The 22,415-nt window shown below is 39.5% G+C and overlaps 1 protein-coding gene across 1 annotated transcript in view; it reads right to left on the reverse strand.

The window, feature by feature from the left end:
* The window catches only part of LOC126298023 (Down syndrome cell adhesion molecule-like protein Dscam2), a 632,609-nt gene that overhangs the window by 148,827 nt on the left and 461,367 nt on the right, over positions 1-22,415 (reverse strand). The window contains exons 15-17 of the mRNA XM_049989376.1: positions 15,056-15,232; positions 9,592-9,733; positions 3,624-3,772 (exon numbers count right to left, since the gene is read on the reverse strand). Of these exons, the coding sequence (XP_049845333.1) occupies positions 3,624-3,772; positions 9,592-9,733; positions 15,056-15,232 (468 nt within the window). The remainder of the gene's footprint in view (positions 1-3,623; positions 3,773-9,591; positions 9,734-15,055; positions 15,233-22,415) is intronic.

Here is a 22,415-nt window from a genome sequence, read left to right on the forward strand (position 1 = left end):
GATGAAACGGGAGATGTGAAGAGTTTGACAGAGAACTGAAAGACCTGAGTCGAAACAAGGCCCAGGGAGTAGACAACATTCCATTAGAACTACTGACAGCCATGGGAGAGCCAGTCCTGACAAAACTTACCATCTGGTGAGGAAGATGTACGAGACAGGTGAAATACCCTCAGACTTCAAGAAGAATAGAATAATTCCAATCCCAAAGAAAGCAGGTGTTGAAAGATGTGAAAATTACCAAACTATCAGTTTAATAAGTCACAGCTGCAAAATACTAACACAAATTATTTACAAGCAAATGGAAAAACTGGTAGAAGTCGACGTCGGGGAAAATCAGTTTGGATTCCATAGAAATGTTGGAACACATGAGCCAATACTGACCCTACAACTTATCTTAGAAATTAGATTAAGGAAAGGCAAACCTACGTTTCCAGCATTTGTAGACTTAGAGAAAGCTTTTGACAATGTTGGCTGGAATACTCTCTTTCAAATTCTAAAAGTGGCAGGGGTAAAATACAGGAAGCGAAAGGCTATTTACAATTTGTACAGAAACCAGATGGCAGTTATAAGAGTCGAGGGGCATGAAGGGGAAGCAGCTGTTGGGAAGGGAGTGAGACAGGGTTGCAGCCTCTCCCCGATGTTATTCAATCTGTATATTGAGCAATCAGTAAAGGAAACAAAAGAAAAATTCGGAGTAGGTATTAAAATCCATGGAGAAGAAATAAAAACTTTGAGGTTCGCTGATGGCATTGTAATTCTGTCAGAGACAGCAAAGGACTTGGCAGAGCAGTTGAACAGAATGGACAGTGTCTTGAAAGGAGGATATAAGACGGACATCAACAAAAGCAAAACGAGAATAATGGAATGTAGTCAAATTAAGTCGAGTGATGCTGAGGGAATTAGACTAGGGAATGACACACTTAAAGTAGTAAAGGAGTTTTGTTATTTGGGGAGCAAAATGACTGATGATGGTTGAAGTAGAGAGGATATAATATGTACACTGGCAATGGCAAGGAAAGTGTTTCTGAAGAAGAGAAATTTGTTGACATCGAGTAGAGATTTAAGTGTCAGGAAGTCGTTTCTGAAAGTATTTGTATGGAGTGTAGCCATGTATGGAAGTGAAACATGGACAATAAAGAGTGTAGACAAGAAGAGAATAGAAGCTTTCGAAATGTGGTGCTACAGAAGAATGTTGAAGATTAGGTTGGTAGATCACGTTACTAATGAGGAGGTACTGAATAGGATTGGGGAGAAGAGGAGCTTGTGACACAACTTGACTAGAAGAAGGGATCGGTTGGTAGGACATGTTCTGAGGCATTATGGGATCACAAATTTAGCACTGGAGGGCAGCGTGGAAGGTAAAAATCGTAGAGGGAGACCAAGAGATGAATACACTAAGCAGATTCAGAAGGATGTAGGTTGCATTAGGTACTGGGAGATGAAGAAGCTTGCACAGAATAGGCTAGCATGGAGAGCTGCATCAAACCAGTCTCTGGACTGAAGACACCAACAACAACAACTTTATCATACAACACGGCTACTCCTCTGAAGGGGAAGTATACAAACAAATCTCCGGCACAGCCATGGGTACCTGCTTGGCCCCCTCCTGTGCAAACCTGTTTACACACCATGTAGAAGACACCTTCCCAGACGCCCAAAACCCTAAACCCCGAGTCTGGTTTAGGTTCACTGATGGTATCTTCATGATTTGGACACAGGGCAAAGACTCCCTATCCTTATTGCTTCACAATTTCAACACCTTCTCTCCCAACTGCTTCACTTGGTCCTCCTCTACCCAGCGTGCCACATTCCTGGATGTTGAGCCCCTCCTCTCTAATGGCTCCATTCACACCTCTCTTCACATGAATCCCATCAATCACCAACAGCACTACATTTTGATGCTGTCATACCTCCCACATTAAAAAATTTCTCCCATATGGGATGGTCATGATAGGACAGCGTATCTACAGTTACACAGATTCCATTGTCCTGCATGCCAGGATCTCATGAAGGCCTTCACAAACAGGCACTATCTCCAGACCTAGTCAGTAAACAAATTTTCTGTGTCATATCCCCACACACCCTCAATCTTCCCACCATCCCCAAGAACCAACAACTAACGCGTGTCCGTTCATCACTTAATACCACACCAGACTGTAACAAGTGAACCACTTCCTCAATCAGTGCTTTGATTATTTATCATTGTTCCCTGGTATGAGGGACATCCTACCCGAGATTTTTACCACCCCTGTCAAACCGGTGTTTCATTGCCTACCCAATCTCCACAACATTCTAGTCCATCTCTTTGCCTCTCCCAATTCCAAACCCTTGGCACAGGGATCATATCCCTCTGGAAGACTGGGGTGCAAGACTTGCCCAATCCACGCAGTCAATCCTGTCATATGCTTATCCTACCACAACAGAGGCTGGGTGATCTGTAAAAGCAGCCATGTCATACACCAGCTTTGCTACAATCATTGCACAGCTTTTTATCTGGTATGACTACCAACCAGATGTCCACTAGGATGAATGGCCACAGCCAAACTGTGGCCAAAAGCAAAGCAGACCAACCTGTGGCACAACATGGAGCTGAACATATCATGCTTGATTTCAGTGGCTGCTTCACAAAACAGGCCTCTGAAGTCTTCCCCTCCAGCAGCATACATTCTGAACTACACCGATGGGGTTATCCTTATAAGACAATCTCCATTCTCAAAACTACCCCAGCCTCAACCTGCAATACTCTAGAGTTACCACACCCTCCACCCAACAGTTTCTGACTTCTCTGCCTTATCACTTCCTCTCAATTCACAGCCCCTTCCACTTACAGTGTACCACCTTCTACCAACATACCACTGATCTTGTCTCCTTCTCTGCTCCTCTCATTTTCCATTGACCCCCCCGCCACACACACACACACATACACACTCCATTCCCCACAGCCTCCCGATGCTGTGCCTCTTTTTGTTGTGCCCATCTGCAACTCAGTGTGTCATTTTTATGATGATTAGAAATCTATGCTTTTCATAATAATGTTGATATTGCAACCTTGACTTTCCATTGTTTAAATTTGGTATGATTTAGAGGACAATATTACAGCTTTGGAGCTGCCTAATAAAATCAATGGTTATTAATTGATACCATAAGTAGAGAAATGTTAAAAGCACTAAATCCAATGGAATGCTCACTGTGGAATTCATTTACTATTAAATGATAATGCATAGCTATTTTCTACTATGTGTCACATAATTAGCTGTAGAACCAGCCATATGATTCTTTCCAGATTCCTTTATTTCTTTAGCAGCAAGAGCTTTTATTAAGTGACAAAAAAGAAAAAGAAAAAAGTGAAACGATTGCAATGTTAATCAAAAATTCAATTCATAAAGGAATTAAAGACAATAGCTGCCAACTGTCTTTTATTTCTTTGTGTCTTGATTCACAGTGGCTGCAGGATCAAAATGGTGTCTGTTCTTCCGGACAGGTCTGAAAGAACAGATGCCAGATTCTAACTGTGTGAAGCAATCTTTTGTTATGAAACTTCTACTCTCTTTGTAATTACAGCAGAATTAATACTCACATGAATAAGTTTTAACAATAGAGAACAAAGTTGTAAATAAACTTACCTTGGATAGTTAAATGGACAAGCAGCTCACTGTGACCAAACACGTTTCCTGCTTCACATACATAGAGGCCAGAGTCCTGTCTGTCTGCCTGGTCAATCACCAGCTGAGCCTGCAGTCCTATGGCTGTCTTCATTTCTGACATACTTAGCCTGGAATTAATGTGAAAAATTACAGTCACTAGGATCACATTAAAAGAAAGTAATGACCACCTAAGAAAGTGAAACACTTACTTCAACTAAAACATAAATGGAGATCACCAACGCTAAAGAACAGTACTTGCCTGTTGAAAATTACATCTACTTATATACTTAAAATGATGCCACATGTTTGAGTTACTTCCATTCCAATTGCATACGAAGTAAAGAGGAATGACTGCTTAAATGCCTCTGTGTATGCTGTAATTAGTCAATGCGAACAGAATGTAAGCAGCTGGAGAATATCTCTAGATTCTTCACTTAATAAAGAACCTTGAAACTTCATGAGTAGGCTTTTGATGGATAATTGACTTCTATCTTCAACTGTCTGCCAACTTAGGATACTTAATATTTCCCTGACAGTTGCCATTAAGTTAAACAAACTTGAGACCTTCTGTGCTGCCCTCCTTTGAATATGTACAACGGCCCCTGCTTGTCCTATTTGGTGTGGGTCCCAAATACTTGAGCAATGTTCTGAGATGGGACACATGAGTGATCTGTAAGCAATCTGCTTTATAAACTGATGGAATTTTCCCTATATTCTGTGAATAAATCAAAGTTTGCCACCTGTGTTACTTATGTGATCATTTCATTTCATATCCCTGCAAACTGCTGCAGCCACGTGTTTGAATGAGATGGCTTATTTCAACTGTAACTCATTGATGCTGTACTCAAAGAATACTACAGAGCCGTTCAATAAGTAATGCAATACATTTTTTTCTAGGATAATTTCAGTTGAAAAAAATGTGTAATTTGTTGTGAGAATTCGTGAAATATTTCTGCTTCAATCCCCATAGTTTCATGAAGTTCTGATAAGTACCAGCATTATGCATAGTCTTCAAAACAGTGTCTGCAGTGGAGGTGCATTCCAAACACAGAGCTGCCATTGAGATTCTTTTGGCAGAAAACCAGAGCATCACAGATATTCACAGGTGCTTATGGAGTTTCTATGGAGGCCTGGTTTGGAATTAATTGGACGTTGGGAAAGGCAGTGTTCAACATGGGTAGGACATGGGCATTAGGGATATTAGTGTAAAAGGAGGTGGCACAACAGTGACAAGCATGGCATCATGTGGTAAAGTGACAGTAACTATGGAGAGTCAATGGAGGAAATGGTTGGCACCTTTTATATAAGAGGGTTGGTTGTGAGTAATACACTCCTGGAAATTGAAATAAGAACACCGTGAATTCATAGTCCCAGGAAGGGGAAACTTTATTGACACATTCCTGGGGTCAGATACATCACATGATCACACTGCCAGAACCACAGGCACATAGACACAGGCAACAGAGCATGCACAATGTGGGCACTAGTACAGTGTATATCCACCTTTCGCAGCAATGCAGGCTGCTATTCTCCCATGGAGACGATCGTAGAGATGCTGGATGTAGTCCTGTGGAACGGCTTGCCATGCCATTTCCACCTGGTGCCTCAGTTGAACGAGCGTTCGTGCTGGACGTGCAGACGGCGTGAGACGACGCTTCATCCAGTCCCAAACATGCTCACTGGGGGACAGATCCGGAGATCTTGCTGGCCAGGACAGTTGACTTACACCTTCTAGAGCATGTTGGGTGGCACGGGATACATGCGGACGTGCATTGTCCTGTTGGAACAGCAAGTTCCCTTGCCGGTCTAGGAATGGTAGAACGATGGGTTCGATGACGGTTTGGATGTACCGTGCACTATTCAGTGTCCCCTCGACGATCACCAGAGGTGTACGGCCAGTGTAGGAGATCGGTCTTTTCTGTACTGGTGCAGACGGAAGGTGCAATAATCCATGGTGGTAGAAAAAATGCAAAAAATATGCAAATACCGTAGAGTTATGCCAGACAAAAAATTTACAGAAATATACTCAAACAAAAAATTATGAAAAGGAAGAAATACGGGGAAACAGGATGGAATCTGAGGGAGTAGGCCGATAATGAGAGGTGATAACCAATTGAAATTGGCATGAAGTCACAATGAGATCAAATGAAAAACAAAAAAATATATATTTATAATGTGAGCTGCAGGCCTGTAGGTGGATAAGCATCAAAAGGGGAATGGTGGAAGTGACTAGATTACCTGAAATCAGTAGGTACAAGCTGGGAACTGGAATAGAGAGGAGAAGGAGTGGGGAGGAGGGGGAGCGGTTGGTAGGATGAGATACAAGTTTGTGTGGCACAGGAAAGAAGTGAGAAAGAACATGTGAAAACAGGGCCAGTGATCAATATGAAGGTATAGGATTAATCATATCGATGGGTGCAATGTGGGACATACAGTGCTGCACCAACAATCAGCATGGTCTTGCAGCCATCTATTGTGCTTGGCTGAGATGGTTGATACAGAGTGGTTTGTAAGTAGAGCATGCAACGCAATCTGTGAGGCGAAAAAAGAAACACACAAAAGAAAATAAAGAAGAATGGACACTGAGTATAGTAATGCATCAGAAAATAGTAACAAAGAAAAACAACACTGGGTTGAGATGGAAGAAAAGCCATCAGGAAAATCAAACAATGGAAAATCCCGGATGGAATGTAACAATCATGTAGCGATGCTGCTGCGCGCTAATTCAAGCTAGGCGGTGTGTGTGTGTGTGTGTGTGTGTGTGTGTGTGTGTGTGTGTGTGTGTGTGTGTGTGTGTGTGTTTGCATGTGTGTCAGTGCAGTGCTGTGCGGTCGTAATTACTGTACATGACGTATGTGTAGTTCTGCTCCCGACCTCTAGAGGCGCTGTGTTTTCTAGCTTTTATACAAGTCCTGTTTATTATTATTATTCCTTGTTTTTTGAGTTAATTGGTAGTTCTGTGCCTCCTGGCTTGTGTGGACGAGTACTGTTTCCTCTCCAATAACTACGGAAGTTTTCCCAGGACTAAGGATCCTTCTGTAGAGGCCAGAAACAAATTTTGTAACTCTGATCAGTCCACGTATGCCGGGCATCATCAGATACGCGGTCGCAACAAAGTTATTGCTGCTGAACTGAAGGTCGCTACAATATAATGAAAAGGATAGTTGCTACTCACCATACAGAACAGATGCTGAGTTGCAGAAAAGAAAAAAAAAAGCCATCACACAATTAGCTTTTGGCCAACAAGGCCTTTGCCAAAATTAAACAAAGTGCACACACACACACACACACACACACACACACACACACACACACACACACACACACACATTCAAACGCAACTCACGCACACATGACTACAGTCTCTGGCATCTGGAGGCAGACTGCGAGGCAATCGTATGGGGTTAATGAAGAGGCTGGAGTGGGGAGTGAGAGGGATAGTAGGGCAGGGGTGGGGGTCGGCGAAGTGCTGCTAGGAGTGTACAGGGATGAGGTGGAGAGTGGGACAGTTAGGTGCAGTCAGGAGGTTAGACAAAGATTGGGTGAGAGAGGGGGGGGGGGGGGGGAGGAGGATGGTTGGTGGTAGTAAAGAAGAGAAGTAAAAAGACTGGGTACGCTGGTGGAATGGAGGGCTGTATAGTGTTGGAATGTGAATAGGAAAGGAATGATGGATAAGGACAATGATTAATGAAGGTTGAGACTAGGCGGGTTACAGGAGAATAGGATATATTGCAGGGAGAGCTTACACCTGCGAAATTCAGATAAGCTAGAGTTGGTGGGAAGGATCCAGATGACATAGGCTGTGAAGCAGCCATTCAAATGCAGAACATCATGTTAGGAGGTTAGGAGGAATGTTCAGCAACAGGGTGGTCCAGTTGTTTATTGGCACAGTTTGTTGGTGGACACTCATGTAGACAGACAGCTTGTTGATTGTCATGCCCACAGAGAATGCAGGACAGTGGTTGCAGTTTAGCTTGTAGATCACTTGACTGGTTTCACAAGTAGCCCTGACTTTGATGGGATAAGTGACGTTTGTGACAGGACTGGAGTAGGTGGTGGTGGGAAGATGTATGGGACAGGTCTATTAAGGGGTATGAGCAATGGCATAAGGGATTGGGAGCACAGGTTGTGTAAGGGTGGACAAGGATATTGTGTGGGTTCAGTGGATGGTTGAAAACCACTGTGGGAGGGGTGGGAATGATAGTGGGCAGCACATTTATCATTTTGGGGCACAATAAGAGGTAGTCAGATCAGAAAGCAGTTCAGTTGCTCCAGTTCTGGGTGGTACTGAGTCACGAGGAAAATGCTTTTCTGTGGCTGGATGGTGGGGCTTTGTGTGGTGTTGGGTGACTCCAAAGATAAGGTTCAGGAGATCTGTTTTTGTACAAGGTTGGGATGGTAATAATGATCTGTAAAGGCATCAGTGAGACCCTTGGTATATTTCGAGATGGCCGCTCATCACTACAGATGTGACGGCCACAGGTGGCTAGGTTGTATGGAAGGGACTTCTTGCCATGGAATGGGTGGCAGTTGTCAAAGTGGAGGTATTTCTGGTAGTTGGTAGGTTTGATATGGACAGAGGTACTGACATAGCAAACTTCCAGATAAAGGTCCACATCAAAGAAGGTGGCCTAATTGGTTCAGTAGGAGCAGGTGCTGAGGTTCTGGAACAATCTGGATAGGGTGTCCTCACCCTCGATCCAGATCACGAATGTGACATCAATGAATCTGAACCAGATTAGTAGTTTGGCATTCTGGATATTTATGAAAGATTCCTTCTCCTACATGCTTCCTAAAGTCCATAAACCCAACCACCCATCATAGCCCATTGTGGCCAGTTACTGAGCCCCCACTGAGAGGATCGCTGCTCTCATTGGCTAATACCTTCTTCTCATTTACCAATACCTTCAGTCTATTACCCACAACTTACCCTCCTCCACCAACTCTCCATAGTTTCTGTCCCTTTACCACACGGTGCCCTGCCTGTAACTACTGGTACTACCAAGTTTCACACTAACATCCCTAATGCCCATGGCATGAGCCCTATTGAACACTACCTTTCCCAACGCACGATGGATTCCACACTGACTACCTCCTTCCTAGTTGCCATGACCAACTATATCCTCAACCACAAGTACTTCTGATGTGACTAGTCACATCAGAATGCCCCCTAAATCTGGATACAGGACAATTCGACTGGCCAACCAAATGGAGACTCACAATGAGGCCATTTTCAAACACAGTCAGGTGCTGATAACGTCTCAAACAAGTACGTGGCTTTTCCATGTCCTTCACAGGGATCAGTCAATGTCTGACATTGTTCACACCCCTTATACTCGTTACCAGTCCTGGTAACAACACGAAAGACAAATAATATTAACATATTCTAATGGTCATTCTACCTGCCCCAGAACGTCAACTCTAATCAGTTACACACGAACACCTATGAAGTTAACATTCAACCATATCTTATAGGTGCTTCACTTTGTTTGTCAGGCAGTGTAAATCATCATAACACTCTACACTCAACTGCCACAGTTACTTACCTCTAAAGTACAGCAGTCACACTTCAAAATGGAGAACTAGTGGAAGACACGAACATAACAGCCTTTCAATTTAGACACCTAAATGTTTATGGGGCATACCATCCAATAAAGCCATTGGGCATCTGTACTTTTACACAATGCAGAGATGTTCGAGATTAAACCAGGGCACTTTGGTGAGTAGGGACTTCATGACATAGCACTGGGGAAATGCTGATGACGAAAGTTTCTTTTGCCACCAACACTAATATTACTTGGCCGACAATCAAGAGCCACATCATGAAATGATTCAGTGACCTTAATCAATCAGTAACTTAATAAAAGAAAATACCTCTCACATTTAAGATTATTCACTTTTTTAATGCAAGAATTTTGTTATAGTAAATAAGTACTGAGTAAGTTACCTATAACTGTGGTGCAGTCGCTGCCCCCTGAACAGCCAGTTCACCTGAATTGGATGGTCCCCTCTGACATCACACTTCAAAGTCACCTGCTGGCCACGACGAGCTGTCACATTTTTCTCCATCACATCAAATCTCACTGGTTCTGAAACAGAATGTTGTTACATGACAGGATCAGTTTTTGGGAGATGTATTCAAAACGTTTTTATCCAAAGTTATACTCAGCTTCATGCAGAAGGTAATTTTATTTTCACAGCAAGTGACATGTCTGTTTGAATACGTATAGTTCTCAGGCGAGACAGTGACATATGCTTCTTTGTCCTTCATATCATATGGCTAAGTGGTTGAGCAACTACACTTCCCACATAAGATACTGGTTTCTCTAATTTAAACGAGGTGTCGTTTCCAAACCTACATATATATTCTATGTCTTAATCTATATGAAAAAGAAGCTACCCGAAGCTAAATGCAGAGAGAATATACATTGCTACAACACTAGGATGAAGAGATGTATTTATACTCCATTCCATAGACTCTCAAAATCGCTGAACACTTATAAACTAATGGGGCACAAATTATTTAATAAACTTCCACTTGCTATGCAAGATTTACCAGAGCAACCATTCAAACATGCAGTGTATGAGTGGTTAGTTGCCCGTCCACTCTATGTCATAAAGGATTTCATAGATTGCAATATTATACTGTAATAACAAAGCAATTACTCTTTTGCGACAGGAATTATATAGTATTATAAGTATGACTGTGGGATTTCACCAATCATAATACTACATTGTAATAACAAACCTATTGTTCTGTTGCAACTTGAATTATATTGTATTATATTTATGACTTTGTCAGTTGTAATATTATACTGCAATAACAAATCTATCGCTCTTTTGCAACAGGAATTATATTGTGTTATAAGTATGACTTTGTAGGACTTCATCAATTGTAATATCACACTGTAATAACAAACCTATTGCTCTATTGCAACATGAGTTATAGTGTATTATATGTATGACTTTGTTGCATTAATGGCCTAACAACAATAAAATTATTCTGTTCTGTCCTAGAGTTTCAATTGTTTGGTATCATTACTTTGCAATTTATACTGATAGTCTGATAATAGTCACACCTGTCAGCGCCTGCCACTTTTGAAATTGGAATTATTATGTACTTTTTGAAGTCTGAAGGTATTTTTCCTGTGTCATATATCTTGTACATTATGCGGAATAGTTTTATTATGGCTGACTCTCTCAAGGACTCAAATAATTCTGAGGGAATTTTATCTACTCCATGGCCTTGTTTCTACTTAGGTCCTTCAGTGTTCTATCAAGTTCTTTTCACAGTTTGTCTCCAATTTCATCTTCATTTACTTCTCTTTACTTTTTATAATACTGGCTTGTAGTTCATTTTTGTTCTGTAGTGTTTCTACTCATTCCTTACATCTTTCACTTTCATCCTTAGCTTAGTACTGGCTTGCTTCTGAGTTCTTCACAATTATACACTTGTTTCTCATTTTTCTAAAGGTCTCTTTGATTTTGTTATAAATGGCAGCTATCTTTTCCCTAGCCATGCATGCTTCTACAGCATTTTTCTTCTAATCATACCTGCTTAAATATTTTGCACTCTCTTCACTCTCATTTTTCAGACGTCTGTATTCGCTTTTGCTCTCTTCATTTTCATATTCTTTCTTTTCAGCAACTAAATTCATATCATCTGTTATCCAATGATTTCTACTGGGTCTTGTCTTTTTGCTATTTGATCCACAGCTGTCTTTGCTATTTGATCATAAACCTACCTATTGAATTTCTCTGTCCTGTTTTTGTCAATCATTGCTGACTGCTTCCTATGAAATGCTCAATCTCAGGTTCTTTCAAGTACACACGACCCTGGAAATGCAGAATTGTACCAAGTGGGAGATCTGAGTGGAGGCCTGTTTTACCTCTAGAATGTTTTACTCAAGGTGATGTCATCATTGGACCAAGCCACACAGTAGAGCTGCAGGAACCCAAACAGTTGTAGTTTTCTTGTTTTCAGCCATCTGTAGTACCAATATAGAAGTGACATATTGGCTAAATGTGATACTGGTAGAAATAGAATTAATATCCATATTTGTGAAGTGACCCATGAGCTGATTAAAGAATGAAAAACTTTACTTTTATATTGAGTTATTATTTTGCCATCATGAGTTTGATGAATTGGTTGAAGAAATGACACACCACATAAAAGACAGGTCAAACTATGTAAAAAGTAATGTGTTAAGAACTTAAACAGTGCATCTGTTATTGAAAGTCAGTGATCACTCTGTGTAACTGATGATGATGAAAGTGATGCAAATGTGGCAACTTGCAAAACTTTAGATTTTCCAGATAGTTGGAACAAATAATGGTGTAAATACTTCACTTCTGAAATTTGATGACTTGAATTAAAAAACAAATTTCTATGGTGTCGTGTTTGGCAAGAAATCGGTGCACTTGGTATGGGAACAGGAATTACATTTTCGAGGAGTAAGTGGAATGTAAAGTCAACAGCAATGGTGACAACAAAGTGAAAGAACAGACTAACTGGAGGATAAAAATTCATACACACGAGACTTTGATATCCCATAGGACTCATGACATGTTTTTCTTTCCTGTTTTAAAATAATGAAGGACTAAGGGCAGAACAGAGAAGTGGGGTGGAGAGCAAAAAGTCCCAGCAAAGAAAGGTGTCACTTATGCTATGTTTGTTCAGAGATAGCAATGCCCATCACAATTTGGGTATGGTGGAAGTAAATAAAGAAAAGTCTGGTATGAAATTGAAAAAAAAGTATCTAAAGAACCTTTCTCATCAAAAATTAGCTAAAACCACCATTAAAAACAGAAGTTTAAGAAGAATCGTATACTGGTTGTATGATGTCACTTAGATGATTCTGCAATTGCTAAATCGATAGATAGTGTTAAGGGAAAAGCAATAGTATTGTTTGAATTATGTAATGCTCCATATTTATGTATGTGGTAGCAGTGTGTTAATGAGTTGGTTTCTACTCCTGAGAGTGGCTAACAGTTGCTATAGTACCCTTTGCAACACCTAAACAGACATGCAAATGGTGCAGTCATAATAGCCTCATCACTATCTCTTTTCCAAATCCTCGGCGGGAGGGGGGGGGGGGAGGTGGTCCCACTTCACTGTAATGGTTGCTCTGTAAATAACAATATTGATTTCTTTGAATACCTTCTGACTTCAGTGCTATTTCAAGAACTGGATGTAACCCAGCACATGAACATGTATATAGGTCCTTGACCACTCTATAGTTCATCATATATCTTCAGTGAGGTCCCATCATTCTTACAATACAACACATATCATTAGTATCACTAGTGTTCTGTCTTATAATTAACATAAACAGTATTGGTTAATTAAGTAAAAAGAAGGAAACAAAATACTAGAAATGCCATTTCTATGTGTGAACTTGCTACCCTCTCTTGAAGTTCTAAAGGTTCTCCACAGGTTTATTTTAAGAAAAATTAATGTAGTACACACAGATTACTAAATATGAAGTGATTCATATAACTTGGATATCATATTGTGAGCAGAAATTAATGGTCTGTTGTTTGAGAGATTCAATTCAATAATCAATTCACACGATCAGGCCCAGAGGACCGCGCACCACCATAGTTAGAGCTCTCCATCCGTCTCTGTCTTCTGATATCTGTCTCCAGTTTTCCGCGACTCCCAGTGCAACAGGTCTTCTCTCACTCCATCGATCCACCTCTTTCTAGGTCTTCCCACTGGTCTGCTGCCTGACGGGATCCAGTCCATAGTGATTTTGGGCCATCTTGTTGCCTCCATTCTAACAAAATGTCCAGCCTATTGCAGTCTTTTGCTTCTCATCACTCCCAAGATGTTAGGCTCCTTGTACAGCTCTTCTAATTCAGTGTTATGGCGTGTTCTCCATTCTCCAGTAGTCTGGTCTCTGACTGGTCCAAATATTTTCCTGAGGACTTTCCTTTCAAATGTTAGCAGTCGCTTAAGGTCTTGTTTTCGAGTGCTCCAGGTTTGAGAACCATAAAGTACTACTGGCATTATTAATGTCTTATACAACCGTAGCTTTAGTTGTTGAGAGACACTTCTACATTTTAATATAGGGTCTAGAGAGTGATAGTATCTGTTTCCCACCTGCAGCCGTGCTTTTATCTCTGCTTCAGTTGATGTTACTTCTGTAAAAAATGATCCAAGGTATTTGAACTCTTTCACATGTTTATACCTGGTGTTGTTCACAATTAAATCTTGAGAGTTCTGGATCTTTCTTCCAATGGTCATGTACGCTGTCTTTTCAGAGCTAATTTGTAGACCGATCCTAGCTGCCAATAACTCCAAAGTCTGGATACTTCTCTTCAGATCTTCTTCTTGTGTGCATGCTAATAGTGCAATGTCGTCTGCATAGGCTTGATATGTAATGTGTTCATTACCAATTTGAATGCCCTTGATGTTTTCTTTGTTGAAATTCCGCATTACCTTCTCAAGTGCCAGGTTGAAGAGGACAGGTGATAGCCCATCTCCTTGGCGTAATCCTGTTACAACTTGGAAGCTTTCTGTCATTTGATTGCCTACCTTAACCTTAAGTTTTGTGTCATTTAGGCATACCTCTACCAGTTTGACCAACTTCTTTGGTATACGAAACTCTGTCATAGTTCTAATCAGGCTAGGTCTATGTATACTGTCGTAAGCCTTCTTGAAGTCTACACACAGGAGATGTGTCTCTCGTCCGTATTCGTACATTTTTTCACAGACCTGTTTTAGGACAAAAATCTGGTCCGTGGTTGATCGCCCTGCCTGGAAACCTCCTTGGTATTCTCCAATTATGTCTGTTGCTATACGTTTTATTCGTTCTAATAGGCAGTTGGAGAAGATCTTATAACAGGTGTTGAGTAGTGCTATGTCCCTGTAGTTGTCACAGACGGATTTGTCTTTCTTTTTATATATGGGGCATATCACAGCTACCTTCCATTCCTCTGGTATTTCATGTTTTACCCAAATTTGCTCGATTAGCTTGTGGATTTTGAAACCGAGGATTTCGTCTCCAGCCTTGAGAAGTTCAACAGCAATACCGTCCTCACCTGGACTTTTACCATTCTTAAGGTTTTTAATCTGGTTCCTTATCTCTTCAATGGTGGGTGGAGGATATTCTGGGTCTACTGTTACTGGTTCATCAAACTCAAGTAGTTCGGTTGGTTCATCAGAGTTTAGTAATTCTCTGAAGTATTCCATCCATCTTCTTCCAATTTTTTGATATTCTGTTAACATTCTTCCATTGGCATCTTTTATGAATCTGTGTTGATGGTATGTCCCTCCTTTAAAACTTTTCACTTTTCTATAAAGTTCTTTATACCTATTTCCATGAAAGTCTTGTTCAGCTTCCTCCATGATACTTTTTACATATTTTAGATTAGCCTACATTAATGTGTCACTCGTAGATCATTACCATTGACAGCTATCTCGACCACCTTGCTTAGTCCAGCTCCAATGCCGTTATCAGCACGGCACAGGTAGAAGCCCTCATCTTCAGCAGAAGCAGACAGGATTGACAGTGTTCCATTCGCCATTACCAGCCTGTGAGGTTCCGTAGGTTCTAGGGGCTGGAAGTCATTTGGTTTACCACCTACAACAATTAGCAAAAATTGAAATGAGTACAGGCAGTTGAATAACCTGCTTCAGCAAAAATGTACCAAGAAGAGAAAGTATTGCCAGTTCATAAGCAGGACTACTAGTATAGTGGTACTTTGAACTTAACAGGATGATAGAATCCATGTGATATAGTGGAGTGACAGAATCAATGTGATAGCTATGTACATAAATGTCAGTACTAATTACTGGATAAACAGGAATGACCACTATCATTGAGATTTTATTACATCTTTACTAAACTGGAAAAATAAATAAAGATCTGTAAAACATGCATACAAAATCTGGTGCTATATGAATGATTTAGGTGTCCCATGACGCCGTTCATTATCACTTTTAAATACCTCGCTTTTGAACTCATCTAAACGAAATAAATTAAAAGGGAAATGTCAGAAATTAAAAAATAAATCTCTTTCTTAATACTGGTGCTGGTACTGTATTAAACTTCGCAAAATATTGTTTTAGCTATCTTCATTCATTGAGGCAAGTTGTACCTTATTTCAGACTGAGTTTGCCTTAAGTATACTTTAACAAAACTATTAATATCCACAGCAAATTATGAAGCATTGACAAAATTGATCGATGACAACAACACACGCCAAGGACGAACACTTTCACGTTCATCTTTTCTGAGTGTTAATAGGAAGCATAAAGAGCTTCCACTGTTTCCCGTTTGCTACTTCATTGTCCAGGTTAAAAGGCAGCGTAACATACCAAATACGAGGGCGAAATCTGTTGTCAAGAGTAGTTTCAAATCCATTTCCTTGACAACATAGCTGAAGACGGTTGAAACTTTTCTGTGCCATAAAATATCAGCATTTTCCACGGCTATTGTTGTAAAGCGTGTTTATGAGCAACGGCATGGCGTCTTTCTCCACCCTCCTCAATCATTACCAACAGCATAACTGCAGCGGCTGGATACACAATCAGAAACATGTTTAGCTTTGGCTGTGCGTGTCTGTATTCTTTCTTCACGTAACTGTTTAATATTTTTTGCTAAACCAAATGTGTGCTAATTTTTCACAATGTCCTGTAATTCTGGATTGCCACTTAACGGTCAGTTTCGGTCAGCTGGCCGCTACAGTGGGTATACACGACAATCCACTGTCGTCAATCCGCGCATGTGGAGTAGGCAGCAATAACTCGCGCATGCGCAGAAGGGTGTACCACAGTGCTTTCTGCTTGTTGTTTGCTTATTGTTAGGCGGCTAGTGGCTAAATTCAGATTTTCGTGTTGGGGATTTTCCGCATTTTTTCAGTAGGTAGGTTTCATAAACGCAGAAAAAAAACTTTTTTTGCCGTAGACTCTTTTATACTTGCTGAAAGCATTTTTTTCTATTGATTGCTTCGTATTCTAGAAATGAAATGGAGCAAGGTGTTAAGCGTCTTAATCCAGTCATACAGCGAGGAAAGGTGTACGTGTGACTCTGTACCATAAAAAGTACGTCGGCAATTGTTTCTTCCTGAGTAATAGTCATATAACGTTATACGGTGACTTTCGATTTGTATCGTAATGCCTTAGTTTACGAAAGTTCATGTTTGATTTGATTGCATCTCTCACTTTATTTCAGCATGCCAAAAAAGAGGTGTTAGTATTGTGCTATGCATAGCTTGGGGGCAGTTTTTCTAGAAAAGGAAGAAAGAAGGGAAAAAACATAGTGTGAAGGTGTTATGTGACATGTTGGATGTTTTATAGTCATTATTATTTATTTGTGTAACTTTTTTTTTTTTTTACCAAACCCCTACTCTGTTTTAGGTAAGAAATCGTTCAGTGTACAAAAGGTATTGCACAACAGGTACTTTTTAGCTGCCTTTTCAAATAAGTATAGTCATCAAAGTACAATTCAGTAGACGCTTCACATCCCGTATACCCAAAGTAAACACTTCAAACACTACTAACTTGCACTCGTTGTTTGTACTACGTTTAGAAAGAATCGTCTTGTCAGACCGCCATTCAAACGGGAACTGTCTATCCTTCCGTGTGGCGCTGCTTAAATAGTTCCAGGCCTTCGTTGCTGGAGAAATCTTGTATTTTCTCGAATAATGGCACTAGATCTAGAACGTGCCTGTATCGTCGATGCGGAAGACGCAACACACAACGCCATCTGTGAGAAGACGTTGTCATCATAAAGTTATTGACATAAATAAAACAAACTGAGGCTGTATTTACATGTTGTGCCAACAGATGGCGTAACTGAGTCAAGCTCGGAACAGTATTTTGTAAAATGAGGACAAAACTGGGTTTTGTCAGGACAAGAAGGTCCATGATGGTGACAGTCTCAATATGTGTCCTTTGAGCACCAGCGCTGCATCGTGAAAGTGCGCTACTTTCCAGCTGGAAGGTGTCATTTTAGGAAAGCCATCAAGCATGAAGGCATGCACGTAGAACAAAATATTGTTTTACATCTAATTCTGTAAACTGAAAAATCGCTGGAATGCATGACAGAGGATACTTCTCAATGTATCTGTTACTAGGATTTCTTCCCGTTCCGCTCTGGTATGTAACTGGGGAAGAATGATTGATTAAACGCTTCTGTGCGAGCTCTAATAGTAATACAGTGTAGTCTTTGCAATCCCTGATATGTAGGGATTCATAGTACGTTCCTAGATGCTCACTTGAATCTGGTTTTTAAAAGTTTGTAATTAGGTATCAAAGTTCATGTCTCCGCTGATGCTCCCATGTGTGTTTATTTGACCATTCATTTTCCTATTATTTGTTTATGATCAATATATCCCCTGTTAATTTTATTTGGCAGGATCCCACACAATTGAGTAATGTTCTAACTTGGGCCTCACAATTTCTTTTTTTATAAGCAATCCTCTTTGTAGACGAATTGAATTTTGCTTGTTTCCTAGCAAGGAACCAAAGTCTACCACCTTTACCTACAAATAAACCTATGTGATCATTCCATTTCATACCGCTACATGCATGTATTTGTATGAATTGTCCAATTCAAATTGTGACTCACCAATACCATGGCCATACGACATTACATTTTTTTGTTTTGTTTTGTTTTGTGAAGTGAATTGTTTTAAATTTATGCAGAGTTACAGCAAGGTATCAAACTTTGCAAGATCTTATCAAGATTTAATTGAATATTTGTGCAGTTTTCATCAGACAGTAAGTGTTTCACTATAGATAGCTGCATCATCTGCAAAATGTCTAATGTTACTGTTAATGTCACTGCGAGGTCATTTATAAATACAACATGAACATCAAGGATGGCGACACATTTGCTTGGGGCACACTTAAAGTTACTTCTACATCTGTCGATGACTCTCCATCCAGATTGTCATGTTATGACACCTTACCAAGAAATTCTCAATCTAGTTGCAAATTCCGCTTGATTGTCTTTATGATCGTACCTCAACCATATGCATTACGCTTGACACTGAATTAAATGCTTTTCAGAAACCAAGAATTGGTGCATCTATCTGCCAGAATTAGATCCATGGATTTGAGACTGTCATGTGTGAAGCATGTGGGTTGAATTTCACATGACCAATGTTTTGGAATCCACGTTGGCTGGTATGGAGGAGGTCATTGGGCTTCGGATATCTCATTATGGTTGAGCTCATAAACTCTTAAAATTCTACAACAAATGAATTTCAAAGGAATACGACAGTAGTTTTGTGGATCACTTCTATTGCCATTTTGTAGACGGGTGTGACCTGTGCTTTCTTCCAACCAGCCGGCATTGTTTTTGTTTGAGGAAGCTAAGTTTTGATCTTGAAGGTTGTAGTGTTTGTGGACGGTGTTGAGAAATATTAGAAATGAATCGTTAGTAAAGATCGATAGAAGAAATGGTACATCAGAACAGTAATAACAAGCCAAAGTAAGGGTGAACGTCAGTAGAAACATAAGGAACGTGTTCCGTGCCTTGTACTAGAGACAATAAACCTTTCGGTTCTATGGAATCAGTGTCTCCTTTAGAATCCTTTTCATATCTATTAGAACTGAGTGTGAACAACTTGGATACAGCAAGCAGATGCCATGGCGCCATACACAGCCGGCCGTGGGAACAAGAGGAACCACAGCATGCTGCAGCCGGCGGCCAGAGAATAAAAAGTTAAGTGTCGTAAATGTCTAGACCTCTAACAGTTTTTGGAAGGTTAGGAAAGAAACTAACCAGTGCAATGCGCTTGGCGGTAATACTGAAGTAGAAAGGCGTGTGAAGGAAAAGTGCGTGTGACGAAGATAATATTTTCAATATTATCAGAAATTGTGTCTCTCATTATTTAACGTTTTGAAAACGATTACTGAGTAAAACGGAAGCATGCACTCCCGTAGATAAAGCTAAAAAGGGAAAAGTAGATGAGGAGAGTGTAGTAGTAGTAGTAGTAGTAGTAGTTTTATTCATCCGTAGATCTCTTTTTACAAGGATATAGGACATGTCAAAGTATTTACAAGCTTAGATCAATTTACAATAAGCTAATTCGTATACACATATATTTACAGACTTCTAGTTAGAGACAATCATTAGATTTTACTCCTGGTATACAATAATTTATTTACAAATAACTCATTAAATAATGTAATGCCACACTATTCACTCATATTTCACTATCAGTCACTGCACACACTATACACACATTGTTTCATAACACTTCACTCACTACATACACACACACACACACACACACACACACACAGGTGATCCTTGGGCCATTTTCTGTACTGCAAGTTCCCATTTGCTATCCTGAAAAACTGAGTCAGCATCCCTTCATAATGAATGAGATGTTGAGCTCAGAAAGAGGAAGAGGTGTTAGTATCGTGCTATGCATAGCTTGAGGGGAGAGTGTCTCTAGAAAGGAAAAAAGAAGAAAAATAATAAAGTGAAGGTGTTATGTGGAATATTGGATGTTTTATAATCATTATTATTATTATTATTTGTTTGTATAACATTTTTTTTATCAAACCCCTACTCTGCTTTATCTAAGTAATCCTTCAATGTATAAAATGTATTGCATAACAGGTACTTTTTAGCTGCCTTCTTAAATAAGTGTATTTTTGAAATTTCTTTAATCTCTTTTGGTAATTTATTGTACAGTTTTATTCCTTGGTAGAAAATGCTGTTTTGCGTTTTATGTTTATTTTTTCTTGGTAAATGTAAGTCGAGTCTATCTCTTGTTGCATGGTCATGGACAGAGCTGTTTGTGCAGTAATTGCCAATGTTACTTTTGATGTGTACAACTGACTGGTAAATGTGTTCACATGGAGCAGTTAAAATTCCCAGTGTTTTGAACAGATCTTTACAATGAGCTCGACTACTATTTCTGGTTATTATTCTTATGGCTCTTTTCTGGAGTTTGAAGATTGTGTTCATATTTTGTGGATTTGTTCCCCAAAAAAGAATGCCATAGCTAAGAATTGAGTGTACATATGAATAATATGTAACTAAAAGACACTGCATGTTACACACAGATGATAGAATTCTAAGGGCATAACATGCTGATGACATTCTGTTTGCAAGTACCTTTGTGTGTTCGCACCACTTCAGCTGAGAGTCAATATTCATTCCTAGAAATTTTGCATTTGTTACACAGTCTATAGAGGTGCCATCTACATTTAATTTAACATTGTCATTTTTCCTCTTCAAACTGAAGTTCATGGCATTAGTTTTCTTTATGTTTAATGTCAATTTGTTGCTTATTGACCAATCGTAAACTTCCTTGAGAGTTTCATTTGCTATCTCGGTAAGGAGTTCTCTTGTTCTCTCAGTGACTATAATATTGCTGTCATCAGCGAAGAGAATTTTCTCACCATGAGTAACACTACTGGGAAAGTCATTGATGTATATCAGGAATAGTATTGGTCCTAATATGCTACCTTGTGGAACCCCTATATTAATATGTTTTGGTTCTGATAAGTATTTTACTAAATGTTTAGATCTATTTGAAGTATGTGTTAACTCTACTCTTTGTACCCTATCTGTTAGGTATGATCGAAACCAGTCATTAGCTACCCCTCTTATTCCTAATGCTTCTAATTTATTTAATAGAATCTTGTGGTCGACTGTATCAAAAGCCTTAGAAAGATCCAAAAATATGCCTGTGACACACTCATCTTTATCAAGAGCATTAAGTACAACTTTTGTGAATTCTACTATGGCTGACTCCGTATTTTTGCCACTTCGAAAACCAAACTGTGATTTGCTTAAAAGATTGTATTTATTCAGATAATTCATTAATCTGTCTTTCATAATTGCTTCTATTATTTTTGAGAATGCTGACAGCAGGGAAATAGGCCGGTAATTTTCTACGTCTTCTGCATTACCTTTCTTAAGCAAAGGTACAACTCTTGCCTGTTTTAGCTGCTCTGGAAATGTCCCTGATGTGAAGGATTCATTTATTATATTTGTTAATGGGCCTTGTATAATCCCTATGCATTGTTTCAGTACACACATTGGTACATCATCTAAGCCTTCTGACTTTTTATTTTTTAGCTTTTGAACAGTTTTATTGACTTCATTCTCTGTGGTTGGAAGTAACATCATTGTATCTAGTGCAACAATTTTTGCAGGTGTTATATTTGTTTTGGGGAATTTTTGCTGTAACTTCTCTGCAATACTTGAAAAATGCTCGTTTACATAGTTTGCTAAGTGTTGTGGATCATTTATTACCTTATCCCCCTCCCTTAGCAGTATGTTATTCTGCGTTTGTTTGCCTCTCCCCGTTTCCTTTTTTATAACATCCCAGACTGCTTTGCTTTTATTCTCTGCATTATATATTATTTTGTCATTAAATGACTTTTTTGCAGCAATCAGCACCTTCCTATAAATCTTTTTGTATCTATGATAGAAATTTAAAAATTCTGGGTCATTGTGAATCTTTTTCATGGAACTGAGTTGTTTAAGTGTTTGGGAGGACTTCTTAATACCTGCTGTTATCCATCTGTTTTTGTGAGATGTTGATACAGTCATGCATACTTTTGGAAATGCTGTTTCAAAGTTCAATTTAAACAATGTGGAGAATTTGGAGAATTTCATATTCACATTGGTTTCCTTATACACTTCATCCCAGCTTTGTTTTTCTAGTTCTTTTGAAAAATCTTTTATTTTGATTTCTGATAGATGTCGTTTATAGGCTTGTAGTTTAGGGAATGATTCGATGCCTGATTTTACTGTTGTTATTTGACAGAGATGGTCTGATAGTCCGAGA

The sequence above is a fragment of the Schistocerca gregaria genome, chromosome 1, assembly GCF_023897955.1.
Source record: "Schistocerca gregaria isolate iqSchGreg1 chromosome 1, iqSchGreg1.2, whole genome shotgun sequence".
Lineage (NCBI taxonomy): Eukaryota > Metazoa > Arthropoda > Insecta > Orthoptera > Acrididae > Schistocerca > Schistocerca gregaria.